This window comes from Vipera ursinii, assembly GCF_947247035.1.
Source record: "Vipera ursinii genome assembly, chromosome: 2".
In the NCBI taxonomy this organism is placed as follows: Eukaryota; Metazoa; Chordata; class Lepidosauria; order Squamata; family Viperidae; genus Vipera; species Vipera ursinii.
Window position 1 is genome coordinate 94,526,913 of NC_139513.1, and position 21,612 is coordinate 94,548,524.

Here is a 21,612-nt window from a genome sequence, read left to right on the forward strand (position 1 = left end):
AACCCACTGAGCCACCACGTCCCTCAATGCACTATAGTAAGCCTTTAAAATGTATTTTTAGATATTTGTCTCCCCTTCTACAAATAAAAGTTATTAAAACTGACATGAGAGATATTTCTGTTCTGAGGTTGAACAGGGTCAGTTTTAAGTTTTCTTTGATTTGGTTTGGTATTTGACCAAGTTGATTTTTCTCATAACCTCCAATTCCTAACTCAAGATTATGAAAATGTATAGAATTTGGAATGGGTGAGGAGAAGCTTGCTTCACCTGAGAGCTGAAAAAGAAAAGGGAAAGAGAAATTTTCTTGTGACTCTCCATTCTGGTATAAATAAAGGGACATCCCAGAAGAATGAAGTCCCTTTCTCCGGGACACAAAAGCAGCACAGTGGCAGAAAGGGTGGCTTCCAAACTGCATGCAGTCAGGCAGAAAAATGTGCTGCAGCTGGTGAGACCAATTTTTATCTCATGTTTTGCCATTATGAACAGCTTGTGCTCCTCCAATTCCCACTCTAATTCTTTTCTCCTAATTCTTTCTCTTGCCTTCCCTCCTGCTGTGGCTTTCACCAATTTTCTTTCTTACTGAAAATGTCTCCTCTGACTTCCTTCCTCAAACTGATCCACCCTTTCATTACTCTTCCTCTGTCTGCTGCTGGCACTCCAACCTGATCTGTCCTTGAAGCTATTCCACCTGGAAGGGAGTTTGCCATGTTTTACTTCTTTGGCTGCATTTTCCATTTTCTCCAGTCATTTTTTTCATAATTCTCTGACATGCCTTTCTTTCTAATGTGCTTTCCCCCCCATTTTTTCCTCCCCATCTAACTCTTCCCAAGCCTTTTATGTCAGCATGCTATCTCTACTTTCTCCCCAATTCATCCTGCTCTAGGGTCTGAATTTGGGCAGGAGCCAGCTCATGAGGAATTAAGAGTACTTGTATTCCCCAGAGGTGAAGAACAGGACTATTGAATGAATTGTGAAGTTCTTGGAAAGCAATAAATCAGTTTTCTCATTTTTATAGTCTGCATGGCATAATATCTGTCACTAAAGAAAAAGTAGTAAAGAAGCAACGGTACCTTTTCTGTGGAAATAATGCACAGCACAGAGGGGTTGCAAACACCAAACTGGAAAAGAGAAAAAATAATATTTTAATGTACTCAAAGTTTGGATAATCTTAATCAATTCTGGCTTCTTGGAATAACAGTATTCCATGTTAGCACCTGAATAGTAATTCAAATGTCATAAGAATTGGTTACTTAACTGCAGCAGTTCTTTCCATCTCTGAATTCACACACAGGGGTTATTTGCCTGTGCAATATCTGTACAGAATAATTTGTGGATGGGTTTGCCAAGTGCACTTCCTGGGGCTGGAGAATGATGGCACCAAGTGGGGTGGCAGGTCAGATTGTGTGAAATTCTTCATGTGATTCACACATGTGGGTTAATAGGTAACATATTACCTGGAGGAAAGTCTGGTTTCATGAAGCGATTCAAAGGTTGAATTCTTCTGAAGGAGGAAGATCAATAATGTTGAAGAAAAGTGGAAGAAAAAAATCTAGCATAATTCTGGTTGGGGAATTTGAAATGCCATAGATATCTCTACGTTGTTAGCATGGAGGTTGATCTGAAGAGGGTACAGTTGCTTAGCTGACTCAGAACGAAGTTTGACGACTGCAAAAACTCTTTAAGATTAAGACTTCCTGCCTCCACTATGCCATCATTTATTCAGTCCCACAATTAAAATCTAGCATCCCAATCTGAGAGAAGCAGAGGATGATGGAAAGGAACTTTAAAGGACTCATATTTGGAGTTTTTGTTCTTGAGATCATGGGGTTCTGGATGTAGTAGTTGTTCCACCTGCCCAGTGGTAATAATTACCCAGAAAGACGTTACTTTAGTCTGATGTTTTTGTTGTGGCAAATTTATTTCTTGCACCAGATCTTGTTATTACCAAGAGTCCATTTATTATACTCTCAAACAGTGGTTCTCAACCTTTTCTCCCCCCCACAGACCCCCTTTAAATATGTTCACTGCTCTGAAACAGTTTCATTTCCTTCAAGAAGCAGCATGGCCTGAATTAACTCCTGAATAAACTCCCCCCAATTTATATTTTCACTACTGTCTGAGGCAGATTTAGGTAACACAGGACACAGGTGAAAGTCATTTCTTGTGCCCTCTAGGTTTCTGAGCATAGGTGAAAGGATGTCACATTCATGGCTGCTCCACCCCTTATTTTGCATGTGTGAGACATCAACACATGTGCAAAAGGGCAGGCCTTGGACTCTAGTCTTGCACTGGCTATCGTGCAGATTTTGACCCCTTGCTGTGGACACTGTGGTGTGCTGTTTCCTCTGCTTTTCAAATGTCTTCAGGCCAGATGAAGTCAAACATACATTGATGTTCCCTTCATGCTTTTGGTCTTGCTCTCAGTAGTTGGCTTAGTAAATGCTCTTCATATTGCTTTCTTGATATGGTTTGCCTTAAAATCATGAACTTCCTCAATTTAATAAAGTCAAGGATTAAACCGGACAAATGATGCAAAAGTGAATATCAGCATGAGAAATACAAACTGAACTTTTTACTCACCAGAAACCTACTAGTCCTACTTGAATGGGGGCACTCATCCATGGGAACCTCTGTGTTAAAAAAAGAAGAAGCAAAATCATAAGTTTGCTCTCAATTCGGGTACATAGTTATTGGATACAAAACTTTGAACAACATATATACAAAAATATAGGAAGAGTGAAGGTTTAACTGAGTATATTTTATTATGAATGAAGGCAAATATATTGTATCTTGCAATATTTTATTATATTTGATACAACAAACATTGTGGATGTTGTCAACAATAGCCTCCTAGATGCTTCTGAATTCTAGCTTGCAACATGCTGGGTGCAGCTGCTATGAAGTTCAGTAATATTTGGAAGGCTGTACATTCTCGCATCCAGGAAGCAGACCTCCAAAGCAATAAAAAAAATCCTTTCAATGTTTTTATGTTTTAGAAATAGGTTGAATTTCTAGGCTAAAGTTTCAGTATCAGATCAGCAACTTTCCACATTAGTGTGATTATGTGGAAATCCTTTCCTGCCAACAGCATTTATGTATTTAATATAAAGCTGCCCATCTCACAGACATGACTAGGCAGCTTACAATAAAATACATAACATAAAAATAAAACATACAGCAACTGCTCCTCAACAAAGTTATCCACATAACCAGGCTGGCTGTATCATATGACCAGCACCACGGCTCAGGCACAAAAGTCCTTACAGGAGACCAATTGTGTTTTTATAAAATTTCAAGAAAGCACCACCTCATTTATTTTTATAGATGTAAGAAGTAAGGCAGTCCTCATTTAACAGCCACAATTGGACCAATAGCTTTGTTGTGAATCAAAGCAGTTACTAAATGAAAAAAAAAATCACATGACCACACCTATGCTTTCTTTTCCCCTACTCTGCTGTTCTGGAATGTTGGGATAAATAGCAAGAAGGAAATCAATGTTTGTATTTACACTCATTGGAGTGGAAGGATTACAAGAGAATAAGCAAGCACACAATGAGGAACACAAATCAAAAGGAATGCATCCTAGCCAACTATGACCTCCAAGTGATGGTGAGACCTTTTTGGGATGGTCCACACCAGGCACCTAATGAATCCTGGAGGATGCTGAAAGGGAATTTCCCAGCCTTCTGGTGGGCAGCTCTGTTTGATGCCTGATGAGCAATTGGTTTTTGGAGGTGAATGAGGCTGTGGATATTGATACCCTTGAGTTGTTTCTCTCTTGGGGCTAATCCCAGTGGGCACCTTGTCTCACTAAGGCTTTCTGAGACATGAATATCCAGAAAGTATTCCTGAAGCACTGGAGGAAAAACAAGAAGCAAATGTAAGTAGGAACAATCTTGGGTATCTGCCACATTTTGTTGATAAGCATGTTTATTTCCCCTCCTTTATGGCATCGATGGGGTGTTATTCCGCGCCCTTTTTTAGAGTTAGTTTAGTTTAGTTTAGTTTTTAGTTTTATTATATTTGTATACCGCCCTTCTCCCGAAGGACTCAGGGCAGTGAACAGGGCATATATAAAAATACAGAATACCAACTCCTTATTGAGGAAGGGACAGTCTCGAGATTTCTTCACCTGACTGTTATAGCTCATCTGCACACCATTTTGCTGATGTTAGGGTAAGATATCATAAGTATGTTGATAATGCCTAATGATACATTGCTACCCAGGCTCTAATGGAGATGTCATCAATGTAGTGATGCCTGGAGGCAGAGAATTATCTCAATTATTTCATACATTAAATTGTCACGTAATTAATGTATTTATTGTTTAATTCTTTTTAAAAACTTTTCATCCTATGTTTTTTAATTTTTATTGTTGTGAGCCGCCCTGAGTCCTTAGGGAGAAGGGCGGCATATAAATTTATACATATATTTGGTTCCGGTGTCCAACTTCAATAACTGTTTTTGCCAATATTTTAATAGAATCTGGTTTCTTGTAATTTAAATCAATTCTTCTGTGTTCTGCATTCTGGACTTCTTTATATAGTAAATAACATCCTATCAAGTATTTGAAGACAGCTATAATATTCCATCTCAATCAACTTTACTCAAGGTGTAACATACTCAATTACTTCATATTTCTTCAGAAGCCTTCCTTTCTAGTTCCATGATTATTCTTCTTGCCTTCCCAGAGCCTGTACTATATTTGTCTAATATGCTTTGAAGCAGTTAAAGACTAACTTTGCATGAATAACATTTACCTTTTTCAGATATTAAATGTGAAACATGTAGAAACTCCTATATTTTCAGAATAATATAAGAATTCAAATGAAAAAGTCAGCGTCATTTAAATTAAACAGCAATTCTTGCTATTGCTAAACAAGCAACAAGGAAACCAAAAAAAGTAGAATGGGTCCCAGATTAGAGTCCAGCAGGGGAAAATGGGTGTCAGAAGTATACACTCAGATTTTACTATACAGAGAAGTGTTCCTCAATGTTTTGGCTTAGAATTATTTCGAAGAAAGCCCAAAGAATATAAATCACATGGAGATATATATTCATTTCTTATAGAGAATGCAGGGAACTCATTTCCTCAAAGAAAGCTAATAATCAATAGATGTATTTTATTTCTAAGTTTAAACTTATCTTTAATTAAACTATTCAGGGCACTCCAAGTCACAAGAGGAAAAATGTTATTTCTGTGATTGTGGTTCTAGAAATGCATTTTAATACTTAATCCTTGCCTTTTTTTCCAAAGATGAACTGTTCCAGTTTTTCAGGGGTTAATAATTAGGTAATGGAAATGTATTAAATGAAGTCTGCAATGCTTTAATGAACTGGCTTGTTAACCGTAGGTACAAGTAATGAGCTTGCACGAGTAGCTTGCTAAAAAAGAGCAGTCTGTTGCTAAATGGATTTAGAACTGATCAATATCAAGTTTTATGATTAACTAACTGAAGACTAATGATTCACCTGAACGTATAGTCAATGAAGCAGAGAATGGACAAAGGAGGACGACCAAAAAATCATAAAAGGAGTTAACAGTGTGTCAAAAGACATGGAACAGTCACTAATGGCTTTGTTCGGATGTAAAAGCTGCTAAATTAGAATGCCTAATTAAATTCCACAGTAAGCAATGAAGTCTTAGCTAGACACGGCATTATCCTCTTTTTATTATTTCTTACAGCAAACATTTGTGTTATCTTATAATAACTAGAAATGTAAAAATTATGGACATTGTGAACCTGGAAGCAAAAGGAAATGTTTGGCAGCTCTTCTGAAGGTAGAAATACTTCAGGTATTTAGCATTAACACTGAAATGAATTACTGTGTTCATGTACTTATTGTCAATAATTACTGACAATAATGATAAATTCATATTTTACAGCTGCTTATGATAAATTTTAAAATGCTTTAAAATGTTTAAAATATTCCCTGATAATCCTTATTAATACCTTTTTTAAAAAATAAATCTATATCCACCTTCTCCAGAAACTTAGGACTTGACTTGATGTCTCCAAAGTAGGATAATTTGAACCTGGTCTTTTGTGTGAGTGAGAACACTGGGTTGATTTATCATCCATTTGTTTGTTTTCTTGGCTGTCCATGGTATTCTCAGAAGTCTTCTCCAACATCAAAGTTCAAAAGCATCATTATTCTTCCAACCTTCAGTTCCATAGAGTGTCACAAGGAATGCCATGGCTAGCACCATTTGTAGATACAGTATCATGGCATCTGAATATCTTTTCTAAGGTCTTCCAGTGGCTGCTCTTCCAAGTGTTAGTCTGCAGAATATTTATTATTTGTTCCTTTACTACAGGTAGTCCTTGACTTCCACTTGTCATTTAATGATCCTTCAAAATCATGAAATCTCGTAAAGGGTGCTTTATGGCCTGTAATGCACTTCTAGCCATTGTAAAATGTCATTGCACCTCCCCAATAGTCACATGACTGCATTTCAGCACTTGGCACGTGGCTCACATTTGTGATTGGTTGCAGTGTTCCCTAATCATGTGACCGTGTTTTGGGATGGGTGTTTTTGGCCAGTTTTTGGTGTTCTTTGATGATTTCTTGCAAACCCCCCCCCCAAATTTGGTATAATGGATTCATAATTTTGGCTACGTGACTCATTCAGTCCTAGAAACAGTCATAAAATCGGATCCACTCACATGGGCGTGTCAGGTTATAACTAAAATTCTGGTCCCAAATGTGATCGTTTGCTGAGGGCTACCTGTATTGATGGCTGATTCTAAAATGCAGAAGCTATTCACCACTCTGATATCATCCCTGACAATTCTATGGGTGGTTATTGTACCTGTGGTCATTTAGTTTAGTCTTCTTTATATACTTCCCATTTTTTTCCACATCTGTTCCTTGATTTTTATTACTAGACCTTGCAGGTCTTTTGCATTATCAGCTATTAGTCATCAGCATACTCACATAATTATTGTAAGCATCCTATATAATAATGTTTGGGAATTAAACATTAATTAATGGGGAATCAGGTTAAGAATAAGTATTATTACAAAGTGGTCAGTGGGCATTGATTTTTTTAGTTATTGAATTGAAAGAAATGAGAACTTGAACAAAATTCTTATGTACTTGCAATCAGCTTGCAGTTCCTAATATACCGTATTTTCTGGCATATAAGATGACCCTTAGCAGCCGGGGAGTGCACGCGTGTGCAGGACTGCCCTGCTGGCTCCCGCCCGATGCCGGATGGCTCCGCTGATGCTGCTTCAAGAGGGAAGAGCGTGAGGCGCCTGCCATGGCTCCCCGAGGACTCCTTAGGAGCCGCGGAGCGTGCGCGTGCGCAGGACTGCCCTGCCAGCTCCCGCCTGACGCCAGCCTGCCCTGCTTCCTCCACAGTGAGAGGGGAGGGCATGCCTTCCCGGGCTCGCTGACTTGCAGCCAAGCCAGAGCCGAAAGGGGCTTTTCCTTCCACCCACCCTTTGGAATAGACGCAAGAGCTCCCGGGGTCTGGCGTTTGCAAGGGGGAGGGGAAGGGGCTGAGAGGCTCTTGGGGGTGGTAAGGGAGAGTCACGTTGGAGGGGGGACTGGACTAAGGAGGCTTGAAGTTGCTTTGCAAGAACGGGGGCGCTCGATTGATTTATGTACTATTTTCCGGCGTATAAGACGACTGGGCGTATAAGACGACCCCCCCAACTTTTGAGATGATTTTCATGGGTTAAAAGGTCGTCTTATACGCTGGAAAATACGTTACATAGACAGTTATATTAATCAGATGAAATTCCATCATTCAACTTCAAACATGTAGTATACTATTCCTGTTTATAATAAGGAAAAAAGGGCTAAATAATTGAAGAGGCAATTTTATGTCTCTTTCATGCAATAATCTGTCTTGTATTTTAGGCAATTTTCTCCTTTCAACTACTTATCCCAAAGAAGTTTCTGGTATTATGGAGAAAGTTTACCGTTTGAGTAGCCATAGGCTAAGCTATTTCCTAGCAGATGACATCAGATCCAATTTAATCTTAGTCAAAATTTGACTTGGCAGTTATGTTTATCAGCTTTAACATATGTTTGAAAGCTCATGTATAGTAAATAACATATTATTACTGTTCATTAAATTAATGGACTAGATTTAATTTACACAATGGAATAATTAAAGTGTTAAAATGTTTCTGAATATGTTCACAAACAAGATGTTCCATAAAAAATGATGAAGATTAATTAATTTTAGTGTATTTCTGAGAGGCTATTTTGTAATATTTCAGACACTATCATTTACTATTTTATTGCTTTATGTTTGTTTTATAGTTACTGGTTGTAATGCTGTTGTGAACCAGTTATTTAAGTTGGGTGGCCATATAAATCTTTTAAATAAAATAATAAAATAAAATGGATCAGGAAAGAAATCTCTTTGAGAACATAGGCTTACCTTTAAAAATGCCTTCTTTTCCAAAGTATTCATTATGAATGGGGGAATGGCTAAAAGACAGTAAGCAAAAGTTTTGTGCTTAATAATTTCATGCTGTCCTGTATGCTGCTTTAGGAAGAAAAATATTTTGACAGATGACTTAGAAGTTAAACATTTCTTAAAACATGTAGATAGAACAGAACCCTTAGCAAATCTTTAGAGCAACTTCAATAGCATGAGAACTTTTATCCCTAATTTAAATCTCTCTCTCTGTGTATTCCTAGTCTTCTTTTATGCATGGATTCTATCTGGATGACTTTGCGCCAATCATTCTTCACAGTACTATACTGGATAGTTGAAAAATGTCCATCTACCATTCTTAACTAGACTAGCATGGTAGCTGATGGGTCCATATCTTTCAATGAACGTACCTTCATCCTGCACTTGTTTTGAGCTAAATAAATATTAAAAACAGTTTCTTGGATGTCTGGGGATGAGTTGTGTTTGGACCCCTTGGAAATTTTTTATTGTTGGCTTTTAGGTTTTTATGGGTTTTCCTTTGGTCTTTTATGTTTTATTATTGTTTCTGAGTTTTCCGGGTTTTGCTGCATAAGATGGATTCCTTTGTCAATCTCTTAAATAAATAACTCTCATATGGAGAGAAAAATATATGTTTGCAAATAAATACATACAATATATTTGCGGATAAGCTGAGAATGTTACACTTCAAAATACACCCAAAACTGGGTTTGGCTTATTCAGCAAATATATATGATAATACTTTTTAAAAGTATCCATACATACTTTGGGTAAGCCAAACCAAAATTCCATGAAAACTATGCCACTCAAATATATCCTAATTATGAATATTTAAAATGGAATCTAATCTGGAAAATACTATTTTATTGGTAAAAGATACGAAAACAAATAAAGGCCTTTAGAATACACTGAAGAAAATAAAATATGAAAAATTTTGAGAGTTGCCTTATCTGTGGATGGTGCATTTTTGATGGTATTTGATTATAAACCTGAGGGTCTGCAGATAGGATCATCCACAAGTATATGTGGTATAAAGAAATGAAAGATAGTGGATAGCAATGGAGAAGATTCTTATGAAATTAAAATGCTGGAAATTAAACAGACTTTTAGGAATATTGGACTACCAGATAGAGTACTTCACATTCCATGTATACAGAAGGATATAGGTATGTATATAGATAATGCATATATGTGCATATAAACATATATACACCATATATGTATGGTATACCAAAAATCAGCCCCCACAGACAACTTATGTATAAATTACAGTAATATTTGAATTGAGCACCACTTTCTTCTAACTTCTGAAAATTTTAATTTCTAATACATTCAAATATTGTGGCAGGAATTGAATTGAATTGTTTTTCAAATTTTATTTCAAAACGAAAAATTGCATAGGCTTCTTCAAGGCTGTAATACAAGCTTCTTTTGTAAAGTTAATAAAGAGACGTGAACTTGGCAATTCTCTTGGTTTACTATTTGTATTTCCTCTTTAATTTTTAAAATTTCAGCCAGCTTCCTTTGGATATCCAGCAAAAAGTCCTTATTCATGTCATTCGCTTGGCCTGTCACTAGTATTTCCATTTCCAGCTTTCTCTGTCTTGTAATCCATACTTTTTAAACACAATATTTCTGATTCTACTATTTCTTCATCAAACAAGATTTGTTTTACATCTGTCATTCTTTCATTAACATCCTTTAAATAGAGTCTATCCATAGAAGCACACATGATTACTGATACTATTGATATTGTGGCTACTAATTTCTGGTCCCATTCTTCAAAGTTCTTTTTTAATATTCCAAATGTTAAAGTAGTTTCTGTTATTTTATAAATCCCAATCCTAATCAAGATTAAAGCACTGATTTTTGATACATCATAATGAAATACATATATACCATATGTTTCTTAAAAGTAGTCTCTACAGCCTTAGGAGTAAGAGGTGCTAGTAAAGGAGCTAGAGTAATTGCTCTTCAGCTTTCAACTACTTTTCTGAGAAAAGCACAACAGTATTAGAAGTAATTCTAATTTTTAAGAATTGTTAGAAGAATGTCAGCATTAAACTTAATGGAAGTTAGAACACACCCATTCCTGGAGCAGCCATAAGGATCCTTGAAACCACAACTTGCACAATTGCTTGTTGAGCAGCTTTGGATGATTCACCCAGTCTATTCCCATTTTCGTCTGTAATGGGAATACCATACTTTAGTTCCCTGTTGGGTTTTCAAAAAAAGAAAAAGAAAAAGAGCTGAGAAGATCATTGTTTCATTATTAAAGGACTCCAAATGCTTACATCAATGTCCTTTCAAGGTTCAAGACATATTTCACAATAATTTCTGAACTTTTAGTGATCCTTCTGTATATTGTCTGATTTTTAATAGGGCCCATAGGATGTGCAGAATGCCTAAATTGACATCACACCATCATGACATAAGCCTGGCCTCTTTTCCTTGTGCATCACGATATTGCACAGATAGATTTTATGTATACAAGTAGTTCTCAACTTATAACAGTTCGTTAAGTGACCATTTGAAGTTACAATGGCAGTGAAAAAAGTGACTGATAACCATTTTTCACGCTTATGACTCTTGCCCATGGTCACATGATCAAAATTCAGACACTTGGCAACTGACTCATATCTATGATGGTTGCAGCGCCCCAGGGTCATGGGATCACCTTTTGAGAACTTCTGACAAGCAAAGTCAATGGGGAAACCAGATTTGCTTAACAACTGTGTTACTAACTGAACAATTGCAGTAATTCACTCAACAACTGTGGCAAGAAAGGTCATAAATGGGGCAAAACTCACTTAACAACTTTCTCACTTAGCAACAGAAATTTTGGGCTCCATTGTGGTCACACATTGAGGACTGACTGTAGTCAATAAGATAGATTTGATAAACTGAAGATCAATTCCTCAAATTTCAATAGCTTAACTAATAGTTAATTAATATGTCTACCCATACATGACTCTGCATAGTTAACAATTAAAGAGAAATAACAATGAAAACATCTGAAATTAAAACCAACAGAACTAGATAAAATAATAGCCAAGAATATTCACACACACACACACACACACAGAGACACAAAACTGGGTTTTTATCCCTACTAGATGGAAAACCCCCCAGCTTTTTTGTGCCTTGCAAAGCGCCAGAAGTGTCTTTTAGATATTATGTTCTATCCTTAATTATTTTTTGTTTATGTGAAGTTGTTCTAGAAATCCCCCTTTCACAACTTCTCAGATGCAGCAGTTCTTTGAAAACCAGTACATTCCCGGATTGGTGCTGCTGGTAGATCTAAAGGACAAGAATGTTTTAAAAGACCATCCTGATTTCCCAAGTTTGGAAAAAAACCCTCATCTCTTTCATAAGCAACTTGGAGTTAATACAGTAACTCTTACATAAAGCAAAACTAAGTATGGGGCAAACATTTCAAAATTCTTTTTAGCTTAACTTAAAAATGACGTATTTCATATGAACATGTTTGGTGTGTGTGTGTGTGTGTGTGTGTGTGTGTGTGTGTGTGTGTTTATGTTGGAGAACACAGTCAGTATGGTAAGTGCTGCCAGGAAGCCCTGAAGATCACATGTTATGGTTCATCTTACCTTTGCCTCATTAATGGAATATTAATACAGTTTGCAGCAGCTACAGCAGCAAAAGGAACAAAACGTCCTATAAGTGGTGAAACATGCTGTGGAAAAAGAAGAGAGGGTCATCTGACTATGGCTAACCCTGGTTAATTTTTTTTTCCTGACTTAAGCCATGAAGGACAGCAGCAAAAAAACAGCAATAATATTTTATGATCGGCTGTCTGAGGAATGCAGATCGAAACAGCAGAGAATGTGCGGTAACTGTATCTCTTGGTAATGCATTTAAATATTGTTTCTTAAAAGAAATTAATAAGTTTCCCGCACTGCATTTTTCTGAAAATAGACATGCTGCACTATCAATGAACCCAGAAAGCAGAACCTCTTTTGTTTCACTTAAACAGTAGTGAAACAGTTACTGTAACTTCAATAAGTTTCTCTTCCGAGAAGGAATCTGCAGCAACCTTGTGACTCATTTTAGAATCATGCTACTTTGGTCTGTCAATGAGTCACAATTTACTCAGAATTCTTTTTTTTCCTTGCAGGAAAGATTCTTTTTTATTTGATTCATGAAGTGGACAGCAAAGATACAGACTTTACAAACGCCACGAGGATTTTCTACAGGGCAATTTGTAAGAGGATTTAAAAGAATATAATGTAACTTTCAAGAGCCAACTGTACTCAGTATTTATGTGCATCAGCTGCTTACATATTTTCAGTACAAATTGTATTCTCTAAAGAGTTGTGTCTGATGACCCATTTATTTACTATTTATATTTGAATAAATATATGCAAAATATATATGGAAAGATACACATGTACAAACACAATAAGAGAAAACTACATATTTTTGTCTCTGATATCTAGTTTTCTGATTGCACGGAAGATATATGCATACGTTACTACTCAGTTAAACCAAGAAATTCAACATGGATCATTCAGTGATCTTATGATAACACAAATAAGAATAAATGCATTGTTGTTCTTTTTATCAGCCAGGTTAACTTCATGCATATAACAACTGTTATATAAAATTTTCACAACTATCTGCACTATAGTCTCAAACAAGGAGAGAATAATGGAAATACCTTTGTGAGTGCATTAAGTCCTAGAGCAGTTGCAACAGCACCTGTGGTAGCAGAAACATAGGCTGTTCCCAGCTGGCTAAAACAAAAATACGTATGTTTGTATATGTACAAGAACCACATGCTCTGAATCTCAAGTTTTTGATTCTATACGCATAACTGGCATAATGCAACCTATTTTATGGCAGCAATACAAACATTGCCAAAAGATAAACTAGGGCTGGGAAGTTTTCCAGTGTTTCTAAAGTCCCTTTTCAAGAACAATAGGGAGTGATAAAGCAATGGAGAAGGTGGATATTGCCCTTAAAAAAACTATGCTACTTTTACTAAGCTATCTTAATAGACTCCCTTGTTTCATTATGAATCTGCCTAATCTTTGTAGCATAAGCACTTTTAATAGCTCTCCTGAACTGGTCAGTTGGATATGTTCTTTTTCCCCTCTGCATTACTTCTGAATTATAAAATACTGTTCCTTCCAGTTAGAATTGGTTTTTCTCTTTTGGAATTTAGTTCACACATTTCTCTTTAATTTGATCTCCTGAAATTATTAGTTGATCTTCTAATGCTGTTTATTCATTAGTTATATAAATATGCTACATCATGCAGGCATTCAAAGCAATGGGATATATGTAGCTTTATTTTAGTCGCACAACAACTCCTCTGTAGGATAGGTTGGGCTGAAAGGAAGTGTAAAGTTACCCAGTGAATTACTATGACTATGAGTAAGCTTGAAAATACTTTTCCAGTATTCGGATTTGTGCTTTTATAACTTGCATACATTTATTGGAATTTTTTCATGACTAGATTACACTAGAACACTTGTAGAAAAAAAATATCTACATTTAGCTTTAAAAAGACATGGCTCTGTGGCAGGTCCATTCCCAGGAATCTTTAGTTTAAGGCCAGGGAACACCTAAGGGGTATATTTGGGTTGGCAATTCATATCCAGCCTTCCAAAGGGTGCCAGGAAGCCATAAAATGGACAGCTACACCAGAGCTGTATAGTTTGGGATCCAGAGCTATTTATGGCCCCTAAAAACCTTTGATGGGACACCTAAAAACCTTTGATGGGACACCTTTGATGGGACACCTAAAAACCTTTGACGGGACACCTTTGATGGGACACCTAGTACTCATCCAGAGTTTGCCCCTAATTGTAATTTTTAGATGGCAGAAGGAGGAAGTTATTCAGAGGAATTGTTAACATAATAGCTATATTTAATTCATTCAATTATAACTTTTTTAGATCATATTTTGTTCTGGCCTTGTCTCATTGGAGTGTAGCTCCTGGCATGTAATTTAAAGGCCAAGTGTGGCCTGTAGCTTGTGCAGCAATACTTGGCTATATCTTCTATAGAAAGTGGCTTAAGTAATTTAAACCTACTTTCAACAGAGTGATTTGACATAATAGATATTTTCACAAGAGCTGAAATAGATGGACTATCCTTACAATACTGCAAAGACAAATGCATGCTATAAGGCAGGGGTCTTCAAACTTTGCCCTTTTATGACTTGTGGACTTCAACTCCCAGAATTCGTCAGCCAGGCACACTGGCTGAGGAATTCTGGGAGTTGAAGTCCACAAGTCATAAAAGGGCCAAGTTTGAAAACCCCTGCTATAAGGGGTGCTTTTGTTGAAGATTAGACTATGCTTAGGAAAAATACCTCAACCTCTGCTTTCTACCTTCAATACTGACTTGGCCTTAGTTCCATGAAGAGCTGTTGGGGAAAAAAATCAAGATGGTGATGCCCTTGCCTCAAGCATAGTTCCTTGACTTGCTGAAGGTCATTACTTCCTAGCAATATACTCCAGGCCACACTGTTCAAAATTTAAATGCAGCTATCTACAGTATTTGTCTAACGTCTCCTTCTATATTTCCCAGGCACCAATTTACATTTTTAAATCACAGGATATTTAGAAAACTCTCACTGAAGCTAGGAACATCGCAAACTGTAACAGTCAGTTGCACATGGCATTTTGAAGTGTTCTGATTCCCATCAGCTGAAATCCATAATGAATGACTTAGAATGCATTAGTGACCTAATTAGTCTTTTTAACAATGCAAATGATCTTGCGGGATGGTCAACATGCAAAGAAATTGTGTTTAGTACCAGACAGGGATAACTAGGCAGTCATGCATCTAGTAGCATTTTCTATGCTGCTAATATTTACGTGAAGGGCTTTAAATATTTTAAATGCACTATATGCTTATTATATATTACTGTTATTAAATTAGCATCACTTCTATTTTTTCCCATTATAGTTTACCTTGTGCTTATATGTCGTCACGTCAAGCCATTCTATGAAAGACCACATTGCAGATTTAATAATAATCTTAACAAAGCAATTTATGATCCATTATCATTATAGTGCTGAAAGCCATTCAGAAAAAGCAGAGAGGGCATGCAATTCTCAGAAAAGTGCAGATATGAAACTTGAAATCTACAATAATTTGGCCCCTCTTTTCTGCATCATGGTGATAATTATCACAGTTTTCCATTTTTTCCTCCCCTTTTTATGGGAGATTCGTTAATTATCGGTCAATTAAATTAATGAACCAGCATCCTGAGGTCTATACTGACTCAATAATATCATAGCAATTTAAAACATACTTTTAAACCCATAGCAATTATAGCGACAAAATATTTTCTACAGCAGTTCATGTTAAGCTTCATATTAGACCTAGCTTCAAATTAGAGCACATATTTTATTCAACATACTTGAATTATCTGCTTGGTGCATCTTGATGGCTTTACCTGACATTAATTGGAGCATCTCCACTCCTGTTGGTATAATTTACAATAGCGTTGAAGGATTGATTAATCCATTGCCAGAAGACCACAGCTGGAGTTGTTCTTGGAAGAAGGAAAGGACAATTAATTTTCAATAAAGTTTGATATGAGCTCAGTCTGATAAAGTAACAAAATAGATAAGGTACTGTAGTATATTTAAATTGAATCTATCCAGATGGTAATGAAGTTTCATCCTTTAAACATAGTTTAGATCAGATTAACTCAAGAACAAATCAAATTATTTTGGGTCAGAGCTAAAAAACTCATTCTGAGCTGTCAAAACAACTAAGGATTACTTCACAGAACAACACTATACCTACACAAAATGCAGAAATATACAGGTAGTCCTCAACTTATGAAGACAATTGAGCTCAGAATTTCTGTTGCTAAGTGAAACATTTGTTAAGTGAGTTTTGCCCCATTTTATGACTTTTCTTGCCACCGTTAAGCGAATCACTGCAGTTGGTAAATTAGTGACATGGTTGTTAAGTGAAAGTGGTTTCCCAGTTGACTTTGCTTGTCAGAAGTTTGCAAAAGGGGATCACATGACTCCGGGACACTGTAACCGTCATAAATATGAGTCAGTTACCAAGCATTTGAATTTTGATCATGTGACCATGGGGATACTGCAATGGTTGTGTGGGAAATAGTCATAAGTCACTTTTTTCAGTCATGTAACTTTGAATGGTCACTAAATGAACTGTTGTAGGTCGAAGACTACCTGTACGCAAAGTCTTAGGCAAAATGCTACAGTTTCAATATAGCCATGGCTTATCTTATGGGGTCAGCAGGAGAATTATGTCTGCTACTTTCTGCAATGTGCCTTCCTAGTTTGCTGCAGCCAGGGCCAGAAATGGAGGCAATGGGTATTCTTTTGAGGATGGCGTGGCAGAATGTTTTTCATTGCTTGCTAAAGTTTTAATAAAACATTTCCTCTTTTTATCTCAGCTCTAAATCTGGTGTAGTTATTAGAACAGTTCTGGAGCCTGATGGGAGTGTTTGGATTTTTGAAGAACGAAAGCCTCCATTATACTCCTTCCTATGTTATCAGAGTGCTAATTGAGGAGAAAGAATCACAGTAGAAATTTGGGCTCCCACAGCAAAAGCCCTAGCAGATCCCCTTTGTTGCTCATGAAAAGAGAAGCCAGCAGTGGTCTAAGGCCTCTGGGAAACTCTTTTAGAATTGCTCCAAAGAAAGGAAAATAATGTTTTATTCATCTTCTTTGTTATGGTAACAAAGCTTTGGCCATTTTTCCAATTCACTTGGAAATATTTGATAGAAAATTTGCCTATCAGACAAAATTTGCCTATGCTTACAAGTAGGAAAATATAATTCTTTTTGCTGTTGCTGTTAAATCAAGGACATAAACAGATATCCACCGAGAAGTACAAATTCCTACATTAAAAAGTAAGAAAGCACAGAACAGGCACAAATAAATAACACATTCTGAAGAAGAACTGGCATGCCACTATTAGACTAGAACTGTCAAAATTTATTCTGAATTCTCTTTGTTGGGTGCTTTAAATCAGAGTTCCCCAACCTTTCTGGGTTGGCGGCCCAGGGGTGGAGAGAAGAGGGGATAGTTTTTTGGGAAGGGGTGGCACAAGCGGGGCCAAATGCCTCGCGCATATGAGGCTCCAAGCAGCCGTTGCTTGCACAAGTGGGGCCAAGAAGGTCACCCATGACACTTGCGCAAGTGAGGCTCTAAGCGGCTGCAACACACACACAAGGCTCTAAGTGCCTGCAATGTGTGAGTGGGGCCGTGAGCACCCACAACCCTAATGTGAGTGGGGCCACCACCTCTGTGACGCATGCATGAGTAGGGCTGTGCACGCACGCACCAGCCAGCCACTCATGTGGCCCGGTTGCAAATAGTAGTGGGCCGCGGCCCACAGGTTGGGGACCCCTGCTTTAAATAATAGGATGAGAATTTGGTCATGTCATTGTAAATGTCATGATAAAGACAGAAGCATCTGAAGCTCATATCGTAACTAACTCTAGAGAAAACTGTTTATCAGTACAAATGAGGAAATCATTAGTGAAAAGGCAAAGTGTTCCCTTTAGCAGTCTTACAGAATATTCAACATATATCTCTGATATTTTTTAAAACCCAAGTCTTAAAAAATATTTATTCCATTCACGACTATTTATCAGTAAGTTATGACTACTTACCTATAAAAAGTCATCATGAAGCCAGTAATTGTCATGTTCATAGGCACCTGAGCAGACATACGGCCAATCAAAACCATCTTTTCACCAGTATCTGGATGGAAGGCTGAATCATAGATATATTTTGCTCTCCAGAGTTCATCTTCTGTTAACCCAGGGGCCACAATGCCTTGTCTTATGATTAGCGGAAATACATACAAATATTTAATCATTAATATAATACTACCAATATTTTAGTTCCCAAAGGTTAAGGAATATTTTTAATGTATAAATCATATCCCCCTTTTTTTTTAAAAAAAAAAAACAAGTTTTATTGGTTTTCCAGTTTAACAACTATATATTTAGAAAGCATCATGGTGACTGGGTAATCAAAAATTCAATAATAGAGTTTTTAGTACATAGTTCAGGTTACATTATCAGAACATCCTTCTCTATTTCCCTTAATGTTTAATACAACATATTTAAGCTAATAGATTTCTAAAAATAACATGGTCAGTTAAAAAGTTTGTCAATCCAGTTTTAGTTGTATCCATGTCCTGCTATTAAATTTTACCTAACTTTGATTTAAGTTATGGTATTCAAGTTAAGCCTTTGACATCCCAAAAAATATTCAACGACCAAATTTCCCATATTCCACTACACCATATTTCACTACACTACACAGAATAGCTGAATAACTAATCTCATTTCACATCCTGATACTTCATATGTTATAGATAGAACAAGCTATATTTGTCAATCTACATCTACTTGCACATAATCAAATTCTGTTGTAATTTTTAGCTAATTCTTAATTCTTAAAGTATTCAGACATCTTGTAACATCGGACATAGGATCCATAAACCAAATTTCCATTAGTTCAGTATACAAACTATAATATCTAAGATAAGCCTAATAAATTCATGAGCGCATTCTAATTTTATCTCATAAACATTTTCTATTTCAGATCTTAATAGATCACAAATTACTAAAAGAGTGCCCTTAATAGGTCTTTAATAGCTCAACTATTTCTATATCTATGTCTGCTCTTTTCAAAATTATCAACACTACACGGTTTCATAACCATTAGAGGAAAATATGCATATTTTTTTCTATACCGGTAGTCCTCATCTTACAACAATTCATTTAGTGACTGTGTGAAGCTTCAGTGGCACTGAAAAAGTGACTCATGACCATTTTTCACACTTATGACCATTGCAGCTTCCCCATGGTCACATGATTTACATTTGGATGCTTGATAACTAACTCGCATTTATGATGGTTGCAGTGTCCGACAGTCATGTGGTCCCCTTTTGTGACCTTCTGATAAGTCAATGGGGAAACCAGATTCACTTAACAATTAGTAACCGGGTTACTAATTTAAGAACTGCAGCGATTCACTTAACAAGTGTGGCAAGAAAAGTCATGAAATGGGGGCAAAACTCACTTAACAAATTTCTCACTTAGCAACGTAAACGTTGGGCTCAATTGTGGTCGCAGGTTGAGGACTACTTCTAATTGGTGCTTCCTTTTCACCTCCAAAATTATTCTAATGTGAAAACACTAGCATTATGGGAGTCACGATTTCCCAGTTTTCTCCTAAAGCATTGTTTTACCGAACATTAACTCCTGACTCCCGAAGTCTAATTACTCAATTCTAAAAAGTACATTTTTTAACTTACAAAAGGGCTGCTTTCCCTAGTCAAACGATTTCTCTGATCTTATTACAGTGTTCCCAGAATGTTGTTACCCATCTACAGTAGAGGAAGTGGAATAAAACTGGGGGAAGAAAAACCCAAGGCATACCTGTAATCATGCACAATTTTTTTTGCTTTTTCTAATTGTTCATTGGGCAACAATATATTCCTAGGATCGGTTACGGTGAAGAAGTGGTTAGCGCGCCCAAGAAATGTGCTTTGATCCCAGCGTGGCTCTTTGATGTTGATGTTTAATGGTACATCTCCTGACATTTTTTCAAGAACACTGAATATAAAACAGAGAGAGAAGTGAATTTTAGTTTCAGGGTTGTTGACATTTTTATTTCTCTTATATTGGTTAAAAAATAAATAAATGCATCTCTCCCAGCTCTCTGAAGCCTTGTTAGAACTCAAATGCAATGAAAACGCATCTCTGTGGAGCAATTCTGTGCTCCTCACTGCCCGATTTTGAAACTACCCTCAAGATTCAATCACCACCCACTTGCTGCAGAATTTCCTATCAACAAGACACCAATTGCAACGGGATGAAATACAGCAGCAAAATTTATAGAAATGAATTGACAAAAGAAGGGGAGTGGTGATGTGGCTTTAGTATGCTCTGATAATTATCTGCCTAGATCCTTAGCCACATTTAGGATCTTGTGTTGGAGCGTGGAGCAGAATCAGACAACATGCAGAATTTGGAGCATAACTAGCAAATAGCCTGACTCTCCTTCCATCCACTGAATCTATTCTAATTTTGAAATGGCTCTGTTTGATTTAGAATATCTATTTATTATATTACAAATTCATTTTCAGAATCCCTACTAAGATTTCTGCAGAAAAACATACTAATGCATTTTAATATAAAAGTTTTCATTTACTATCACTCCTCTTCTTATTTTATGATATATTGCCATGGCCTCATTGAAAACCAGATAGGAAGACTATATATATGCCATACTTTCCATGGTAATCTGTTTTTAGATCATTTCACTTTAGCTTTTGTCTTCAGTGCCCAAGCAGCATTTAAAACTGTGCATTAATCCAATTTACTAATCTTATTTTTAATGTACAATTCCATGCAAAGTACTTTAAAAGTCCAACCAAATTTATATTAATAGTTTTTGAGGCTAAGCCAAAGTTCTGCTTGGTTTAATTTTTAGGCCAAAGATGCTTTCTTGAAAGAGAGGGATACAAAGATCTTATTGAAAAGCTTCATTCACTGTAATATTTGCTGATGCTGTTTCCCAACTTTCCCACTGCTTACTTAAAAAAATAAATAAATCCTTTTTTCTTGTGTATCAGGCAATCATAAAAGTATGTGCTGAACAAAGGCTGTACAGCCAATCAGATATGGTTATCTGATAATGTGGATGATGGCAAACAAGCCAAATTAGAGTAGAAACACAAATCAGGGCTTCCAAGACTGATCACATGAGTGGTTTTTAACCCTTGTCATTTTCTTATCATATCTAGGATAATCACGTCACACCCCTAGGATCGTTCTGGATGGAAGGGGGGGGGGAGGTTTAACTTTGCAGCTCACTGATCCCAATGCACAGATAAGCTTCCCTTTTCAGCAGTCCTGATCAGAAATTGTTCAAAAGTCATGAAGAAACAGGAATCACAAAATAGGTAGAAAATAATGATCTTAATTAGATAATTGGGCCTGGGGGGGAATCTAACTTTGCTACGGGGTAAGAAGTTTTATAAAGTACATCTTTCTAACAAATTCTATTCATAAGGACAATTTCCCTTCAAAAGGCTTATGGGAAAAAGGCGTGGTGGCACAGCTTTGCAGGCTGTCTCTGCCCACTGCCAGCAGTTCGATCCTGACTGGCCCAAGGTTGACTCAGCTTCTGATCCTTCCAAGGTC

The 21,612-nt window shown here is 36.7% G+C and overlaps 1 protein-coding gene across 1 annotated transcript in view; it reads right to left on the bottom strand.

Moving 5' to 3' along the window:
• Positions 1 to 21,612, bottom strand: part of SFXN1 (sideroflexin 1) — a 33,186-nt gene that overhangs the window by 5,393 nt on the left and 6,181 nt on the right. The window contains exons 2-10 of the mRNA XM_083351637.1: positions 19,843 to 20,019; positions 18,061 to 18,231; positions 15,852 to 15,950; positions 13,098 to 13,173; positions 12,028 to 12,113; positions 10,506 to 10,633; positions 8,402 to 8,451; positions 2,581 to 2,630; positions 1,071 to 1,118 (exon numbers count right to left, since the gene is read on the bottom strand). Coding sequence (XP_083207763.1) covers positions 1,071 to 1,118; positions 2,581 to 2,630; positions 8,402 to 8,451; positions 10,506 to 10,633; positions 12,028 to 12,113; positions 13,098 to 13,173; positions 15,852 to 15,950; positions 18,061 to 18,231; positions 19,843 to 20,006 — 872 coding nt within the window. The 5' untranslated portion in view covers positions 20,007 to 20,019. The remainder of the gene's footprint in view (positions 1 to 1,070; positions 1,119 to 2,580; positions 2,631 to 8,401; positions 8,452 to 10,505; positions 10,634 to 12,027; positions 12,114 to 13,097; positions 13,174 to 15,851; positions 15,951 to 18,060; positions 18,232 to 19,842; positions 20,020 to 21,612) is intronic.